This window comes from Pipra filicauda, unplaced genomic scaffold (genome assembly GCF_003945595.2).
Source record: "Pipra filicauda isolate LSUMZ 115617 unplaced genomic scaffold, ASM394559v2 scaffold26_size5592650_pilon, whole genome shotgun sequence".
Taxonomy (NCBI): domain Eukaryota; kingdom Metazoa; phylum Chordata; class Aves; order Passeriformes; family Pipridae; genus Pipra; species Pipra filicauda.
Genome location: NW_024104387.1, coordinates 4,571,146 through 4,589,507, shown reverse-complemented (window position 1 = coordinate 4,589,507; position 18,362 = coordinate 4,571,146). Strand labels below are relative to the sequence as shown.

Below are 18,362 nucleotides of genomic sequence, written 5' to 3'. Positions count from 1 at the left end.
CATTTCTCACAATGGTAAAGATAAAAATTGGACAGACATATGGTTTAACATTACATATGAGCATGAAGATTCCCTATATTATCCATACAATAGTGTATCATTTTAGTAGTCCCTAGGAGGCAGTGTGATCTACAGCCACCATGTTCAAATACTATGAAGTACTTGCAGGTGTCCTCCTTATACATAAGCAAAATCCTGATTTACACTTCATTCATGTTTTTTGTTAGTAAAATTTTTGCAAAAGCGCTCAGTTATTGTGTACTCTTGAGAATTGTGTATTGTTTTGGTATCTGATGAGGAGGCCTATATTCACAAGAGATTTCAAGTGAAAAATGCTGATACTGGATAAGTTATAGGACTTGTAAAGGTATTAGAATTGACTCTTGAATCCTTATAATTCACAGCAAAATAATATAGCTAAAAATGCTATTTTTTTACACAGCTTGATTTCAATTGAATATCCTCAGTACAGGAATGCTCTTTAATTCTTTGCAAAAAAGAGTTCAAAATCAGTAACATCCAGAAAATATTTTAGAACTTTTACCTCTCAGCCTAGATTCGAGTTTTAGGATGTGCAGAATGGAAAACCATCTCTTTCAAGAATTTTTAGTTATAGCTATTTTTATCACCAGACGGGCTTTTTAAGAGCATTTCATTGTACAAAATGTTGTGAATATTTGTGATTACTTTTGGTGTTATTTTCCTCAGTAATAGCTGCCAAAACATTATAGGTTTATAGAGGGTTTTTTGAGAATTTTTGTATCTGATTGTCAGAAGAAATTGTCAGATGTTTTAAAAATATGTATTCCTAAATATCTTAAGAAGATATTTGATGTGGAATGAAATGGTGTAAAAAGCCCACTTAGCTTGAAAACAAAGACTTAGCTTAAAACAAAAAGTATACTCCAAAACAGTCTTTAAAATGTTCTGGGAAAGGAACAAGGGCAGTTTTGCATAAAAGGGGCAGTTTGAGTTTTTAGACTCTTAGAGAGACATTTTTAAACAGGCAGGAGATTCTAACTTTGTGTTTAAATAAGTACATGCACACAAGGAAGGACACTATGTCCAGTTAGCTTCTAGCCATTCACTGCTGAGTGCTATTTCATTCACTTAAGGAAACTTGTTGGAATTTTTTTCTTTAACACCCTCCTCACATTGTGTATTACAAAGCAGTTTGTTTTCTACTAGCACAATATTAATTATGCCACTGCAAACAACAGCAGTCGTTTGCAACAGTAACTCACTCAGCCTTATAACAAAGCCTTCTGTCCTCGAGTCCTCTCAAGCCTCTGCCTTTGGTTGTGCGAGTGTCTGCAGGAATCCTGGAGAATGGAGTTCGAAAGCACAAGCTTTCAACACAGGATTATGTTGCTGGTCTATGTTCATCCTAAGAATTAAGTCTTTTTTTGTTCAACAGCCCTCTCTGAATCCTTGTCCCTTTATGTTTATGAACTAAGCTTCACTCCAGAGAAGAAAATTTGCATGTATCATAAAAGAAAAAATATTTATCCGAACATAAAAATTACATAAACAAAACTAAGTGTTAATTGTCATATGAACAGAGTGGCTCTACATAGTCACACTTCTTATTGGGAAGGTTATTGTAAGTTAAGCAATAGTTTTGTGAAGGTAATAGAGGCTGTCTTACTGATAACACAAGCCATGTCCTCAGGGAAACATCATACATTCCAGCATATTGCAGGAAATTTCATAAATTTCAGCATATCTCACATCTCAGACATGTCTGCTTCTCAGGATGGGACTTTGTTTTAAAGGAAATATATTTTTGGTTTTCCCTGAAAGCACACAGCTTTGTCTCCTAGGTAAATTATACTGTCTTAAAAAATCCTCCAAAGCTCCCCATCGTCTGATTCATGAGTCTTACCTAAATCTAGTGGGGCTTGTTTAAACAGTCAGACCTTCTCAGTGACACGTATTCTCCTACTGCCCTTTTATAACCTTGTGACTCCTTGAATGCTCTTTGTGGATAAAGTATGAATGTATTTACTAGGAAGTCTTTGTCATTTTCTTTTGTGCTCAGCAGTATGATTTTATTATTTTTTCCCTGCTTGGAGATACAGAAAGGTTTAGAAGTTAAGCCTGGATCAGTGACCAGAATTGAATACTGGATACAGAGAAGGCTATGCAGAAGATACACATAATACTGTTTGAAGTCATTATTGAGCATTGCTGGGATTTGTGCTGAGAAGTGGAAATCCTTCAAAGTGGTATTGAAAGGGAGATGTAATACAATATATTTGAGATGTAGAAATACATTCAGATAGTATTTTAGCAACCTGAAAAACAGAAGGAAGCTGCACTAGTTAAATAAAAGGTAGAAAAACTTGGTACTTGACAATTTATGCAGTTATCATAGGCTTTTTGAAAATTCCTTTTAATGTCATTTTGATTCTTTTGGCATGTTGCTACAGTTCTTTCTTATTACTTTATTTTTTTTAAGGAATCCAAAATGTACTCAGCTTGTTCTGTGCCGTGCTTACAGAAAATAAGGTTCTCTTTCACTCAGCAAGTTTTCAGAGGCTCAGTGATGCCTGTAGGGCTCTGGAGTCTTTGATGTTTCCCCTCAAATACAGGTGAGTTGGGTTTTGATTCTTTTTACTCGTTAACTAATTTTATAACACATTTTATAACTTCTGTTACACTGTCCTGTACAAAAGGAGTTCTACTATATTGTTCAAATAAGCAGAGATTTTCATGATCAGACATGCAATTCCTAGTCTGTACACATCATTAATAAAAGTCTGATTGCATCATGGCAGTGGAAACAATTAAGGGGGAAACACCCCACCTACAAATACAGTAGAAACCCTGCTCACAACGTCAGTTGGATGGTAAAACTTGACAGCGATGGCCCATGAGTAAATCATGGAAAAGATATGGAGGAGATCTAATAACAACCTGGCAAAAAGAAAGAGGAGGTGTGTGGCAGAAAACAATGGGGTCATAAACTGAAACAGGGGAGAGGGAAGTTTCTGACCGTACACAGGGAAAATGTGTTTTATTATGAGGATAATTAAGGAGTGAAACAGGCAACCTGTGGAACTTCCATCCCTCTAAGCTTGCAGGAGCAGCTGGACAGAGCCCAGGACAACTTAATCTGGATTCAGTCTTGACCCTGCTTAGAGCAGTAGGTTGGATGAAATGATGTCCTGAGGCCCTTTGTAACCTGAAGGATTCCGTGGCTCAAAAGTAACAGCTGCAGTGATGTGTGTCACAGTTTTAAGTCACTGACAAATGTCCACCAGAGAAGGAATTTAAGTCAACAAATTGATGCTCTCTGAAAAGCTACATGTGGATGCAGCATTTTGAAATGGAAAACTTAATGTCAAGCTGTTTGTTTTTTTTAGGAAGAAGACATCTAATCCTGACTCACCTGTTTCAAATCATGTCGTATTTTAATAGCTTGCTTTATTTAAAATATTTCAGAGATGGGCTTCATTTTAATATAGAATAGGTAGGAAGAAAATGGAAAATTAGTTTTGGAATGTGTTTCTTCATGCTAAAATAGTAATGAATGTGAACTTTAATAACTATAAATTAGATGTTGAAATGCATTGATCAATTTAGATCCGGATTTTCATGTTGCTCTACTGAAACCACTGTTTTATTTTTTTTTAAATAATGCAATCAAGTAAACAATATCTGAAATAGAGTTCTGTACATAATATTTAGTTGTCATTTCAATATCAAAGCAAAATATTTCCTTTAAAGATTTCTTACTAATGATATTTTACAAAAGGCTGAATTGTAGGTGTCTGGCCAAAAATTAGCCATGTTTCTAAAATGAAGGTATTATCCATAACTTTAGTGTCCCTGGCTACTTAAAAATTGTGGACAAATGTAATGTACACATAACATAAATGTTACAGATACAAATAGGCTTCTCTTTTTTTGAAAAATACACTGGTTTGCAATAAATTGTGGACCCTATAATAAATTATGGAGTTTTAATGACATGTTATTTTAACAGCATACTAGTTAATAAAGAAGTATTTAATTAATACTTTCATCTTTTGTATTTTTGGAATAGTTATTTCTAGTAAATTTAACGCGTTAAGAGGAAGGGGTTTTTTTTAAGAAAAAGGTTACCCTATGTGGAAGGATAGCCAGAAGCTTTTATTTTATTTTATTTATTCTTTTCACAGTTATCCCTATATTCCAATTCTTCCTGCACAGCTGTTGGAAGTTCTCAGCTCACCAACACCTTTCATCATTGGTGTACATTCTGTCTTTCGCAATGACATTCATGAGCTTGTAAGTATGTCTGGCCAGCTCATTCATACTCACAGTGTCTTTTGTGGTGCTCAGCTGCAGAGATTTTCTGTGCTTCAGAGATGTTTGTATGAGAAATTCATATATATGTTCAAAATATTATTGTAGAAAGCAAGGCAAGACAATCAGGAGAAGAAAAAAGGGAAAAATCATCAATTCTTTGGTAAATACATTGAGGCTATAAAGTAGAGGAGGGAACCTGTTTGATTCTAGTGCAGGATGGGAAGGAATGCATCCATTTCCAGCTTTGTCATCTGTTTGTTGTGAGTTTGAGCATTTCACTCAGGATTTTGAAGTGTATTTTCAATGGTTTTATTTTGTCCTTTTTAAGCATCTGCTTGGAGAAACTGAAGCAGGGTTACGAGTGCTTAGAAACACATAATTTTAATTATAGTTACCCTCCCTGTGTTCTTTTGCAAAAAGCTGATTAGATATCACAAATCTCTGAACACAGACCTGGAACATCCAGAAACAAAAATAATTTTTGAAAGTCTGGCCTCATTTCACTTTCTTTGGTTTACATTTGTTTTTCGTGGCTAGATTCAGTAATAGGAAGTATTTGGAGTATTTCCTTTATCAAAAGCATTCTGTACATTGAAGTTAGTACTGGTTTTAATTTGTTTACTTTAACTTATGTGCAGATCATGAAATTTGAACTGTTGTGTTTTTAAACTATGCTCACAGTATGCACTACCAATAATGTGTTTGTCCCTTACAGTTAGATGTAATCATAGCAGACCTGGATGGAGGAACAATTAAAATTCCTGAATGTATTCATCTGTCTCAGCTGCCAGAGCCACTGCTGCATCAGACTCAAATGGCACTTTCTCTAGTATGTTTTGATACAAACCCCATTTTCCAACCTCTCACCTCTTTGTAAAAAACGAAATATAAATTTCAGTATTAAGCTTTCAAACATGTGAGATTTAAAACTATGATACATGCCAACATTCCTGGTTTTAGAAGAGTTTATTATCTGAGTTTAGAGTTAATATAATCAATAATTTAATACTAAAATGTATTTTTTACTATTCAGGAGATAGGTAGTGATTTTTCCTTCTTAATAATGATTTTTTAATAAGAGCATTGTTACCATTCAGTTTTGCTGCTTTTCTGTTTTTATAAATTCATTTCAACTGTACATTGTCTTGAAATTTAACAAATTAATTACCATTTAGTCTTAAAGTTTGTTTGTGTGATACCCCTTTTTCACTATTCAAGAATGATGTATTCTACATTAGGGAATCACAAAAAAATGTAGTTCAGTTTGTTTTTTTACTATCATTGTAGTAAGCTAGAAATCACCTTATTTGGAGGCTTCTCAGCAAATCTTTTTATCTTAAAGAGAAGAATTATCTATCTGTTAATCTGTTTCAGATGAATTGACTCTAAAATCTCTAATGGTATTGACTACCTTCATGGGCTGCAATCAGAGTTTTTGATAACTAGCTCATTTTGAGAAACCTGAAGCTGAGAAATTAATCCCACCTTTATTTCCATATAGTCTTCGTAATTTAACTCTGTCTCTTACTTGAGGTACCTAATATCAGTGAATATTACTTTGAGAAAGAAGAATAAAAGTAATTTATCTTTTTATCAGCAAAATGAGGGGAAAAAATTTCTTTTTAAAAATTCCCTAGGTTTTGCATCCTGATTTGGAAACAGCAGATTATGCATTCCCTCCCCCACGAACAGCTTTATCACACTCAAAAATGCTGGTAAGATTTCTGTGTTATGTCTGAAACTTTCTTAAGTGGAAAACTGTTGAAATTTAAGGCTAACTTTCTTTTAAGGATTTCTACTTTGTGTTTTCTTTTCCATATACTTTATGGTATTATTGGTGTAGCAAAGAAATTAATCTTGCCCTCTAATAGCATTCTAATGGGTTAGAAGTTTTATAAATATATTTTTATTACTACGGGAGCACCTAATTTTGTTTTAATACTGCTGTCTGTTGAGTTAAATCTGTGTCTCTGTTTCACAGACCAGTAAAGCTGCAGAATTTTACATAAGTGGAGAAACTGGTCTTTTTCTGTGCTTGTGTAAATGTTAAAATGACACAAAAATGTTCTCTTATAGACACACTCCCCCCTCCACAGGAAAAAAAACTTCAGAAACATGAAAAATGTCATTTATCTGGATTTTTAGAGTAAATGTGGGTAAAGATAGGAGTGGTAGCTGTGTGAGCAAAACATAAGTCACTGGTTTTACAATAATTATTATACATGGTATGGTTGGATGTATTGGGAAAGGAGTTATATGGGTTTTAACCACATATAGTTAATTGCCTTTAATGAACTTCAACCTGAGTGAAACTGTATGTCTATAGTTTAGTCTATAGCTTGTTAGGAGTGTTTAGAGCTGAGCTCGAGTTGGTGGTCCAAACTAAAATCCAAAAGCCAGTTCAGTTTAAGAACACATTTGAGTAGATATATTTGAAAATGTAATACTCTAATGTGGTACAATGTATTTGTTGTACTTATTTGTTACTTTAAGATTGGGGTTTTTTTCGTTTTTGAAGACAGGGAATATTATCCAGATTTCATTTAAACTAATGACAGAATTCAGCTAATTCTTACTTTGAATAGGGAAGTTACAAATGAATATAATTTGTATCAAAATAAGTATTTTGTTAAGTCTGAAAGAAGCAACTGTGTGTTCAAGTAGTCAAAAAAGTCAGGGTACAAATGTACCTGTTAAAATCCTGCACAGCAGCAGAAAATAGGCCTATCTTATAAGGAGTAAAATGGAACCCTTACAAAATGAAATTAAAAATAAATAACATCCATAATGTTCCAGTGAAGAATTAAAAAACATCTAGTAAAATATTCCAGTTAGACAGTATTATAGAATCTTATATATACCTTATCTCTTTAAAAAGTCATTACACGCTTTACCTTATTTAGGTTTTATTTACTTGTTAATTATCTGATCAAATGGTTACCTGATAGTAAATATAATATTCTTTACTGTGTATAATGTATAAAGTTAGTTTGTTTAAAACGTCCTTTGAGACACCATGAAACCTGAGGTCATAAAACAATTTTTAGGACCTTAGGTTTTCGACATGGTTGCAGTGTGAGTAGATACCTGAGCTGAGATGAAATAACAGGGTGACACAGGGTTTGATGTCAGTCTTTAATGGCATCTGGGCCAGATGGAGATGTCACTGCCCCAAGCCTGCCCCCAGCTGTTCACATCAGTTCCACTATCCTGGTAGCGTATATGTAAGCGCTCTCTTAAATAAAACAAACCAGGACTTTAAAGATCTACTATTTAAAACTTTTCAAAGTAACTCTGGCTTATTTTGGCAGCTGTAGATTGGCAAGTGAAGATGTGAGTTGGAAGAGTCCTGGACAAGTAGCTGAGCAAACTTAGAGCTCTGCCTCATCGGGCAGAGCCGCAGCTGATGGCTCTGGTGATGCCTGGGATGCTCTGAGCCTGGTTCCTCCAGCAGCAGCAGTTCCACCTTAGGCTCCCATGGTTCCCTTCCAATGGCACTGCTTGTGTAGTGCTGCAAAGCCCTGCTTACTTTAAGGAACAAATCCAGGTTAAAATATCATCTTTCCTTTATTTAGGATCAGCTTTCTCTCGTGGCAGTTCATTCATGTGGTTCAGCACATGGCCACCCCCCTGTTACACTGGCATTGCCCAGAGCCTGTGGTGTGGGAAGGATCAGCAGGAGTGGAGGGGTGACCATGTGCTGAATTTGTCATTGCCATCTGAGGACAGGGCAGGGGAACTAGATGACCTTTAAGATCCCTTCCAACCCTAACCATGCCATGAGACAACCTTTTATGTGTACAAGTATCTCTGCTTCATGTGCTTCACTTGCTACACCGATGAATTTGTAGGCATTTCTCATATAGTTTTATACCAGGTGTGGAAAAGCTTTCAATAGAAAAATGTTTTGACAGCATATTTGATTACTGCTTACAGGATAAAGAGGTGCGAGCAATCTTCCTTAGGCTATTTGCACAACTTTTCCAAGGATACCGGTCATGTCTTCAGCTGATCAGGATTCATGCTGAACCAGTAATTCATTTCCACAAGGTAAAAGAGAAGCAGACACATGTATTTAGTTAGTATTCGCTTGCACCATGTTATTCCCACAAGCCTGCCTTTTGAACAAGTGGTTTAAAAAAAAAATAAATAAAATTATCTGCATGTGATAAGCATATCATTTTGGCATAGCAGGATATCAATGTGTTTTGGTGGGACTAATTGCAGGGACAGTGAGGAAATGTAAAACAAAGTTAACATTTAAATTTAATACAAATAAACATTTGAGGAATCAGTTGTCAAATTTTGAAAACATATGAATGCAATAAGAAGATATTGCTTGAAGGTACTAGTTTTCTGTTTTATTACCTGTGAGATTTAAAAAATATGTGCATCTAACTTCCAGTTCTGAATTTAGGTGTAAAAAGATACTATGTATAACAAAAGATTTAATTAGAAAGTACCACATACTCGTATAAGCTGATAAGGTGGTGAAAATGTTTAACTGCTAGTACAGAAATCGTTGTGGTTTTGATACTTATAAAATTTTTTTCTGTCTTTGCTGCAGGCAGCCTTCTTGGGCCAGCGAGGCTTAATTGAGAATGACTTTCTAACCAAAGTCCTCAATGGAATGGCATTTGCTGGTTTTGTGTCAGAGAGGGGTCCTCCCTTCAGAGCCTGTGATCTTTTTGATGAGGTGAAAACTGTTTCTGTGTTCCCAAGTAAATTATGATGTACCTGTGATATATCAGCATGTGAAAAACTACTGAAATGCTTGTGAATCCTCACTGTTTATTAAATCAACTTTATACTAATCTTCTCAATTCTCATTTTATACTAAGCAGATATTTCTACTTTACATCCATAAAATTGTGCCCTGCTCATATGTGTGAAATTAAATAGTTGTATAAATCTTGGTAATGCTGTTCCTCTTGTCAGGTTTGTAGCTTCATAATACATCATGTGTACTAGTACAGAATTATTTTGAATATTTTAAATATATTGTGTGAAACACTAATGAACTCATTGAGAAATATTAAATACGTATCCAACAATATAAACTGAGACAAACAGTTTAAAATTTTAAAAAGTAATGCCGTATTTTTACTATGTTGGCTTTTAGTTGAATGAAGAGTAAAAACAGAGTTTGGTATTAATTCTGTGTAGTAGTAGTAGTAGTAGTAGTACATACAAGAAATTTGGACTGTGGTATAGAAACCTGATAGGAATGTTTTAAGTATGTAGGACTTTCTATATTAGGTAGGACTAAAACATCTGGTAACAAAAGCTCTATATGAAACTGAAAATGTCTTATGTTCCAGAGCAACGTGACATTGCACATTTTTTGGTGTTCAGCTTTCTTTCCTTTGTTTCAATTTAAGATTAACTTTCCATAACTTAAGAGGAAATAACATTTTTTTAGTTGAATTATAAACATTTTTATTCTTTCTTTTTTCAAAAAAAGTTGGTAGCCTTTGAAGTTGAAAGAATTAAAGCCGAAGAGGGCAATCCACCAAAAATGATAAAGCATGTTAGAGAACTTGCAGAACAGCTCTTCAAAAATGTAAGTTTACTATACCTGCTGCACTTGTAGAGTTGAGATGGTAACATTGAAAATTCTTATTTGTGAGATTGATCCAGTATCTGAAAATGGAAATGACAACTTGTGGTAGTCATCATCTACATTATGGCAAAAGACTTTGAACTTTAATAATACTGGTTTACATATAGCTACTGCTACTTATCACTCTATTTTCTTAGTGTGTATTCACATAATGTATATAAACTGGTTTTTTCTCTGCTGTAACCTCTCTTCTTGCCTCTCGATAGTTTTTCCTCTGAAAACTATATATCCAGTTAGGCATAATGTACACTTTCATCAGATCTTTCCTGCTGTGTGACCCAGTCCCCATGGTTTGTGTGCTCAGCAGGCACTACTTACTATTTTACAGCCTTTTTCTTGTACCCTTTAGGTTCCCTACAGTTCCTCCTGGTTTCATTCTTACCTTCCTATCGTGTGTTTGTGTTACATGGTGCTTTTGTAAAATCTCTTACTCTTCCATTAGCGAGTTTTGGGTTTGGTTTTTTTTTTTGGTTTGTGGGTTTTGGGGGTCTTTTGGAGTTGTTTTTTGGCATTGACTACTCTCCCTCCTTCTCACACTTTCTATGGTTGTTCAGACTCCACAGAGCATTATCTATTACACAGTCAGTTGACACCTTTGTCACCCTTTCTTTCCAATGTCTCACTTCCCCAAAACTATGGTTTACAAATATACTTCTGTAAAAAAAGCACAAGAATTACAAGGTGTTTGGGGGGTTTTTTGGGGTTCTGTTTGTCTTGTGTGATGATGAGATTTATTTATACCATTGCGATTTTCCTGCTACTTCACTACCACTAAGTCAATGACTTAACAGGAGTATACACTTATATTCACTAAGTCAGTGAGTTGGGGCATTTAGAAGTCAGATTTCTAGTAGTTATGCATACATCTGTCTTTGACTAAATATAGGTGATGAGTAACATTGCTTCTTGAAGTTATGCCTAGAGCTGCCTGATTTTAATTTGACTGCATGACATATTTTGACATCTTGTTCACAGTTTTGGTAGGCATCATATTGTAGCTGTGGCAGTTTAGATACATGTGAGAGATGTGGTCTGTTATGGAGAGATAATGTTTGTATTAGTCTAGGTGGTACAACTGGAAAATCTAGACAAGTTTTTGGCATATACCACTTCAGTAGTTCAAGCCATTAGACCTACATTGCCTGATAGCATATATGTCTGACATGATGTTTGTGCTGTCCAAGGTTAAAGTAACTCTTTTTATTTCCTCTGAATCTCTCTTCTTAGTGAAATGGATTGTGGAATAGTTATTCTTCTTTTCTGGCATTTTCTGCTCTGTGCCCTCTGTTACCCCCTGCTGAGACTGCGTGCCCTTCCTCTGCTTTGCTTCTCCTGGAATCTGCTGCTCTCATCCCCCTAGCTAGATTTTTGGCTTGTTCCATTAAACTTTACTTTGCAGAAAATATATGTGGCCGAGTAACTGGTCTGTTTTAGTGCTATTTCTGAAGTTGATGCATCTGTTCTTCCTTGTTGCCTTTTGCTCCCATAAATAAAAGTATTAAGCTGCTGTTTACAAGTTTGCTTCCAAGCCAGTTGTGCATTTGCAACAGAAACTAATTGATGGAGTATCACTCTTTGGCAGTGGTATGTAGCCAGTAATAAGTAATAGCATGGAGTCAGATTGGACAACAGTAAATTCAGACGTGATTAATGATAACCCCTGGTACATATGAATGAAGAGAGGAAAATATTCTGGTTTGTTTGACTGACTGTTATACTCCTAAAGGTATGTGATGCTGTGAATGTTGGTAGGTAGTCTTCAACCCTCTCTCTAATGAAGAAGTTGATTGTCAAATTAATTTCTATTCAAGTCCTAAATACTCATTAAGCTGCATAAATCAACCCAAGTTAAGCAGTGATTTTCTTTTGCCATCTTTCTTTTTGAATTTTGCATGTTGACAAAAATAATTTTATAAAAGCCTTTAACAAAGTTGGAAGTATTACAGATAAGGAGTTAAGGGTGATATCAACATGAAATGTTTTATTAGTCATCTACATCAGATATTTGGCTTCTTAGTCTTTCAGGTATGAGAGATACACAAAACAGCAGTAAAATTAGAGTAGACCAGTGGTAGCACTGTGTGATACAATTTGTGTATAACCTTTTGCTCTTGACCTGCAGGAGAATCCCAATCCCCACATAGCATTCCAGAAAGTGCCACGGCCCACGGAGGGCTCCCACCTGCGTGTTCACATCCTGCCTTTCCCCCGGATCAACGAGTGCCGGGTGCAGGAGCTCCTCCAGGAAGGCCTCGCCAGGAGTCAGGGGGCCCCCCCTGCCACCCGGGGGGACAAGAAGTGTGTTGTCCCAGCGGGTCCCCCCGTTGGTAAGTTCATTTGCTCCCCGACTTACCCATTTCTCATCCAATCTCATGAGTTGAATGTATAGTTAGCATGACTACAATGTGTTGCTCCCAATTTTGTATTAATACTGTATTTTTAGTGATTGTAGTAAACTCTGGTACTTAGACTTGCGTGTTGGCCTTTGCAGTTTTAAAAGGCATTTTGTATCTGTCTTTACTAAGAAGTCAAACATCCATAGCATGAGGGGCATAATTGCTAACAACAAAAAAGGTTTTGATCTGAGTTAGATTTTGAGTTGAACTATTAAACTACATATTGTTCTGCTCACCTAGGTCTGATAAATATCACCACAGGTTACTTGTAGGACTGGCTGAACCAAGCTTTGAACTGTTAGAGTTTCTCCTTTGATACTAGTGGAAGGCATGTAAATTACTGGAAAAAGGCAAAGAGCAAACATAGCATCTGTCTCAAAATTAGTATTTAAATATAAAGAACAGATTTAATTTTAGTGACAGAAAAATTCTATTAGTCCTAGTCATCAACGTGAATGGTGGCGTAAACCAGTACGTTTAGTAAACTTGCAGGACATGTGAAGCTGGCAGAGCTTGCAAAACCTTTGAAGGGTGGGATCCAGTCTTTAAAAAAAAGTAGAGATCTTACCACTGGTCTCTGTTGAATTTTGTCCTTTTCTACCGTTTTTCTTCAAATAAGGTATTGCACTTGCATAGACATGATCAGCTGACTAGCCAGCAGTGCTTCAGAAATTAATTTGGGCATTTTAATGACCATAAGGCAAACATGACCCAGCTATATCAAGCTACTGCAAGAAAGACAAACATCTTAGTAGGATGTATAAACAGGAGTGCAGTCAGTGAACCCCATGGAGAAATCTTTTCATTGTGCTCGGTAAGGCCTCAGCTGGAGTGTTTGTATCCATTTTTGGACACTGGAACACTGTCTCCATTTTTGGTTCTGTTGGAGGGAGTCCATAAGAAAGCAGCAAGAATGACCAGTGGTCCAGAGAATGTGACCTACAAGGAAAGATGGGGAGTTGTTTAGACTGAAAAATAGAAGACTGAGGGAACACATAATAGCAGTCTTCAATTATATAAGAGGCAGTTAGAAAAAGAAGGGGAATAATCTGCAATGATAAGAAATAATGGGTTTAATTGCAGCACAGAAGTAGAGTTATTTTTCAGCAGATGTGGTAAAATGAGGATTGTGAGGCAGTTGAGTGGATTTTTTGTCAAGCCATGGAGTCTCTGTTATCGCAGAACATTGGGAACATATTAGACAAACATGAGAAATAACATAAATAGAGTTGATCCTGTCTAGGGACAGCAGGACGAACTAGATGGCCTCTTGAGGTCCTTTTGGGGCCTGTTTCTCTTTGGGTTTATGTAAGAAGAGGATGAACTCTCTTCACCTGCCTTTGCTGTGAACTGTGTCATTGAATGTGTTTCTTACAGAAAAAGGATGTGTGCTTGTGTTCTATCATCTTTCTTTAAAAGGCTTGATGCAACAGAACATTTTCTTTTTAATAAGTTAATTCTTATATCAAAAGGGTTTTGTGGGTTTTTTCGAGGAACAGCTTTCACACTTACACTCCCTGCTGTCCCGTGTCTCAAAATCTTTGGATATTAGTAGCTCATTATTATCTACAAGAAAGGCATATTCTACATTTAGATTCTATTTATTTGATACTCTAAAGAAAAAGAGGATGTTAGTTCTTCTCTTCTGAATTTTCTTGAAAAATGATAACTAAACAGTGCATTAAGAGAATAATCTTTACATGTCAGTAAATTGGAATCTAGATAAGAGAACAGGTCTGTCAGGTTTTATTCCATGTTGCAGAATTCTTGTGGCCAACTAAAAATAGTTATCTACTGCTACAAAGTGTGCAAGGTTACATAGTTCAAAATATATATTTTCAAAAATATATTTTTATATTTCATTTGTATGTTAGAGTTTGTAGTCTCTTTGGGCCTGTAGGAATCAAATAGAACAAATAGTTAAGAGAATCCAGTTAAAATTCAGACTCTCTTCTTTAGATAGTATAGGAAAACCAAAGATGTAGGATCTTATGTTCCCATCTGTATATGCCTACTAAAGGTATTTGCTTAACAGAGTAAAATGGAGGGCACACTAATTTTAATTTTTTTTTAAAGAACTTTTTGGTATTCTTCGTGGCTCTTGCAGGAGACATTTTACAGATGCATATTCTTCTTTCTCTTTGTTAGTTTCCATAATGGAAAAAGGAAGCACAGTTTTCAACAGCGCTCAAAGGCTGGAAGTTGTTAGAAACTGCATCTCGTTCATTTTTGAAAACAAATTTTTGGAGACTGAAAAGGTAATAAAATGAAATTGTAACTTTCCCAAATAACCCTCTGTTCTGTTAATGAGCAAATGGAGACTGACCTGGTCACAAAGTACACTTTGAAGTCATGTTTCAAGCACTAAGGATTGTTTTGACCATTTAAATGAGTGAAGTAAGCAATAAAACTAATCATCTAAATGCAAAACTGTGTGTAGTATGAGGCTAATGAATTTGAAAACCTGTTTCTTATACTACATGGGTGCATTGAAGCCCTTTCTGCTAATTTATTACCATTATAAATAATATTGTCCACATAAATTTTTTTAAAACAATTTATATATTTATTAATTTTATATTGCTCTAGCAGTATTAATTAGAAAGAAGGCAAACAAAAGACATACATATATGATTCAGTGTTGAACGACCAGTGGTCTTTTTAAATTTTTGGTACAGTAAATTTTGCTGGTTGTAAAAATCAATAATTTGATAGAACTCAGAGAGGAAGGTAAATATTTGGCATATGTGCCTTCACTGCAATGTACTAGTGAGTTGTTATCCTTGACATTCTTATTTTTTCCACATTAAGAAGTTGCCAACTTTTGTAGATTCTGTCCATGGAGTTTTCAGTTATTGATTCTAGAACAGTCACTCAAACTTACATTCAGACCTAATTCTGGGTGTGAAAGTGACTGTAAAATTATTTTAAGCAATTTTTTGATTTCTCAGGGAAGTATAACCTGTATATCTCCGAGGCTGTGCAGCTCAAGATAGAAAATGAGCTTTGCTTGATTTACAAATTATGGTTTCAAAATGCACATGGGAAAAGTCCTAATAAAATATGTGACTCTTTGTAAGAGTTTTGATCTGAGTATAGCACAGTAGTTTTTAACATCTTTCAACTTACAGGCACTTGGGAAAGTTCAGTAGTTTTTTTGTCCCACTGCATGGTAAATCTGTCCTTAGCCAATAGGCTACCTTTTGTTACTTACCTGTTACCACAACTAACTCTAGTCTAAAGGGCCACTGTTGAGAATCATTGATGTAGTACTTGCTGCATCTTTAAAATGTTGACATAAATATTCTATTGGCACTGTTTTAGGATAAACTGCATGACAATCTTGTGTCCTCATTGCTATGAGAGGTATGCCACTTCTAAAACCATTTGTCATCCACTGCTTATCAGAAAACATGCCAGTTGGCCTTGGTGGGCGAACTCAAGACCTGACCTGGCTGGTACTGAACAGAGCACTTGCTTTCATGCACGATAATCCATTTCTGATTTCACATCCATTCAATGACTGTCTTTATAAAATGATTTCTATTTCCACATGTAGGCGAGAAATCCTCTTTAGTGCATTTGAAAAAAACATAGGAAAAACTTAATACTTGATAACTCAAGCTAAACCAATCATTATGTGAAAGTTTGATATTCAAGCTGATGAGTAATTTCCAAATTATTCTTTACTGTCACTTGCAGTTTCTTGATAAAGGAGGAACGATATTCAGTGTGAATAGTGCCATTTAATTTCGTTTTCATAAAGCCAGGTGTTCTTCTCTCCAGACCCTGCCTGCAGCTCTGAGAGCCCTAAAAGGGAAGGCAGCTCGGCACTGCCTGACCCAGGAACTGGGCCAGCATGTTAAACAGAACCGAGCAATACTGGACCATCAGCAGTTTGACTACATTGTGCGAATGATGAACTGTGCTTTGCAGGTACAGTATGGCAAGGCTTTGTTCTTTGGTTGTCTTTCTTTTGTTATAATGATAAGCAGAATTGCTTGGAGTGATGTGGAGAAGCAAAATAATTAAATTATAGGACCGTGTCCTGCAGTGATGTAGCAGATACTACTTGATGGTGGATGTACAATATTTTGTTGTTGAAAGGATAAAGGACAAAACACTCAGATCTGTACAGATATGACAAACAGAAACAAACCTTCCCATTATTAATAATTTAGATACAATTTAGCTTTGGTAGGTATTGAAATGATTTAACTTAATGGCTTGAAGTGCTTTCTTTAATGAGTGGGTCTTAGCTTTTCCAGGTCGTTTTCGACTCTGAGCTCCTACAATGTGTATCACCCAAAAGTTTGTCCTCTTTGTCATCACATAGTTCAAGAAGAAAGCCTGCTTTCTGCTTCCATGGTTTATGGTGGTAGTTCTGCTTGTCATGGTGACAATTTGTCAGAGACTCACTGCAAGTCTTTGCAGTTCATCTCAGTTATTCTGCTGATAAATTACTTTGTGCTGAATAAACATCAACATATGGCGGCGGCTACCGATGAGAGCATAATATGTGGATAACTTCTTTTCATTTCAGTAATTATTCTGGTTTACCTTTCCTTGATCTCAGTTCATTATCTCAAATATTTTATAGACTTACATGTTTTCAGCCTGTTGTCTGAGAATGTAGTAGTATTTTTCTTAATTTGTAATGTGATCACATTTGGTTATAATTTGTCCTTTGTTGACCCTGTCTGAGTTATTGTATCAAATTAGGGATTTGATTGAGGCATTAGTATTTTAATCCCACTCTCATCTAACCTAAAACCCACTGAAATTGTTTTGCAGCAGTTTGTTGACCCACATTTTTTAAAAGGTGAGTGCTAAATCCAGCTTTCACTTAAGTGTAGAAATAAATTAACATTGACTGAACAAATGGTACCTCAGCTCACCATCAAATGCAAGTTTTGTTGTCTATTGCATTTCTTGTTTGTTCACAGTAAGATATTTTTCTACTGTTGCAAACAGAGTTCAGCTTTGCCTGAGCAGCCTTAGGAGCAAAATTACCTGCAGTTAGCAGATGAAAACTGAAGTCGACTGGCTAAAATTGCACAGCATGTAGATTGTGCTTTTATTGGCACAGGCATTGTCCTTTTCCAAGCCCAAAGTTAAGCCTTAGAGTAGGAAAATAAAATTGAAGTTATCTGTGAAACTGTATTTATCTGCCCAAAATCATGACTAATGGAATACTGCACCTGCTGTGTATTCCAGAGTTGAGAATTTTCTTTCAAACCAGAAAACAGGATTGTCTAGATGTGCTGTGCATTTTGTTTCTACTTTTTTGATTGTTCCAAGTGTTAAAAAAAAAATCAAGATGTTTTTAGACAATAGGGACAAAATACAAATCCCATATATTTTCGTGTCTTATAGAAAACATAGCAAAAGAAAGTGAGAAGTTGTGGAAATTTTCTTTGCTGAGGAAAGAAATACTGACATCACCTTTTAATAAAATAATAAAATCCAACTTTACTCTAGAAGAAAAACGTGGGTTTTTTCTTCCCAGTGGTTTGAAGGCCCAAGAAGGACCTTAGTGTTCAAGAAAATGAATGTGTCTGGAGTGTTACTGAAGTTAAAATAGAATTATTTTTTTTCTTTAATGAAACTATTGACTCAAATCATGCAGGGGAAACAGATCAAATAAGGAGGCACAGTTTTATGCTTTTTTCCCCCCCCAACTGTATTTTCATATCTTTGAAAATATGAGATGGAAATTTTCATTTCTCAGGAATAAGCCTGGCCAACGTGAAAACATCTGAACTCCTGACACTGGGCATCTAGTTAGAAGCAAGTATTTAGTACATCTACTTTTATGACATATAAAATTATTTATAAAGATAAAAACATGATTTATAATTTCTCTGTGCACTTTGTTCAAGTGTGTTATTTTAAACAATGTGTATATTGTGACATTTTTGGGGCTCCTCTGTATCAGTTCAAGAAGAAAGTACATTACCAAGACCTTACTTAAGTTTACCCTTGCTGCGTTGGCACTCAGCAAGTCAACATTTTGCTGTAGAGACATGAGTTCTGTAAGCTGCAGG

The 18,362-nt window shown here is 35.5% G+C and overlaps 1 protein-coding gene across 5 annotated transcripts in view; it reads left to right on the top strand.

The window, feature by feature from the left end:
- SBF2 (SET binding factor 2) overlaps nt 1-18,362 on the top strand; it is a 258,678-nt gene that overhangs the window by 142,972 nt on the left and 97,344 nt on the right. For all 5 annotated transcript variants that reach the window (XM_027737242.2, XM_027737251.2, XM_027737269.2 and 2 more), the window contains exons 7-16: nt 2,462-2,594; nt 4,167-4,275; nt 5,012-5,125; nt 5,934-6,011; nt 8,233-8,346; nt 8,864-8,992; nt 9,761-9,859; nt 12,042-12,246; nt 14,464-14,573; nt 16,102-16,251. In XM_027737242.2, coding sequence (XP_027593043.1) covers nt 2,462-2,594; nt 4,167-4,275; nt 5,012-5,125; nt 5,934-6,011; nt 8,233-8,346; nt 8,864-8,992; nt 9,761-9,859; nt 12,042-12,246; nt 14,464-14,573; nt 16,102-16,251 — 1,241 coding nt within the window. The remainder of the gene's footprint in view (nt 1-2,461; nt 2,595-4,166; nt 4,276-5,011; nt 5,126-5,933; nt 6,012-8,232; nt 8,347-8,863; nt 8,993-9,760; nt 9,860-12,041; nt 12,247-14,463; nt 14,574-16,101; nt 16,252-18,362) is intronic.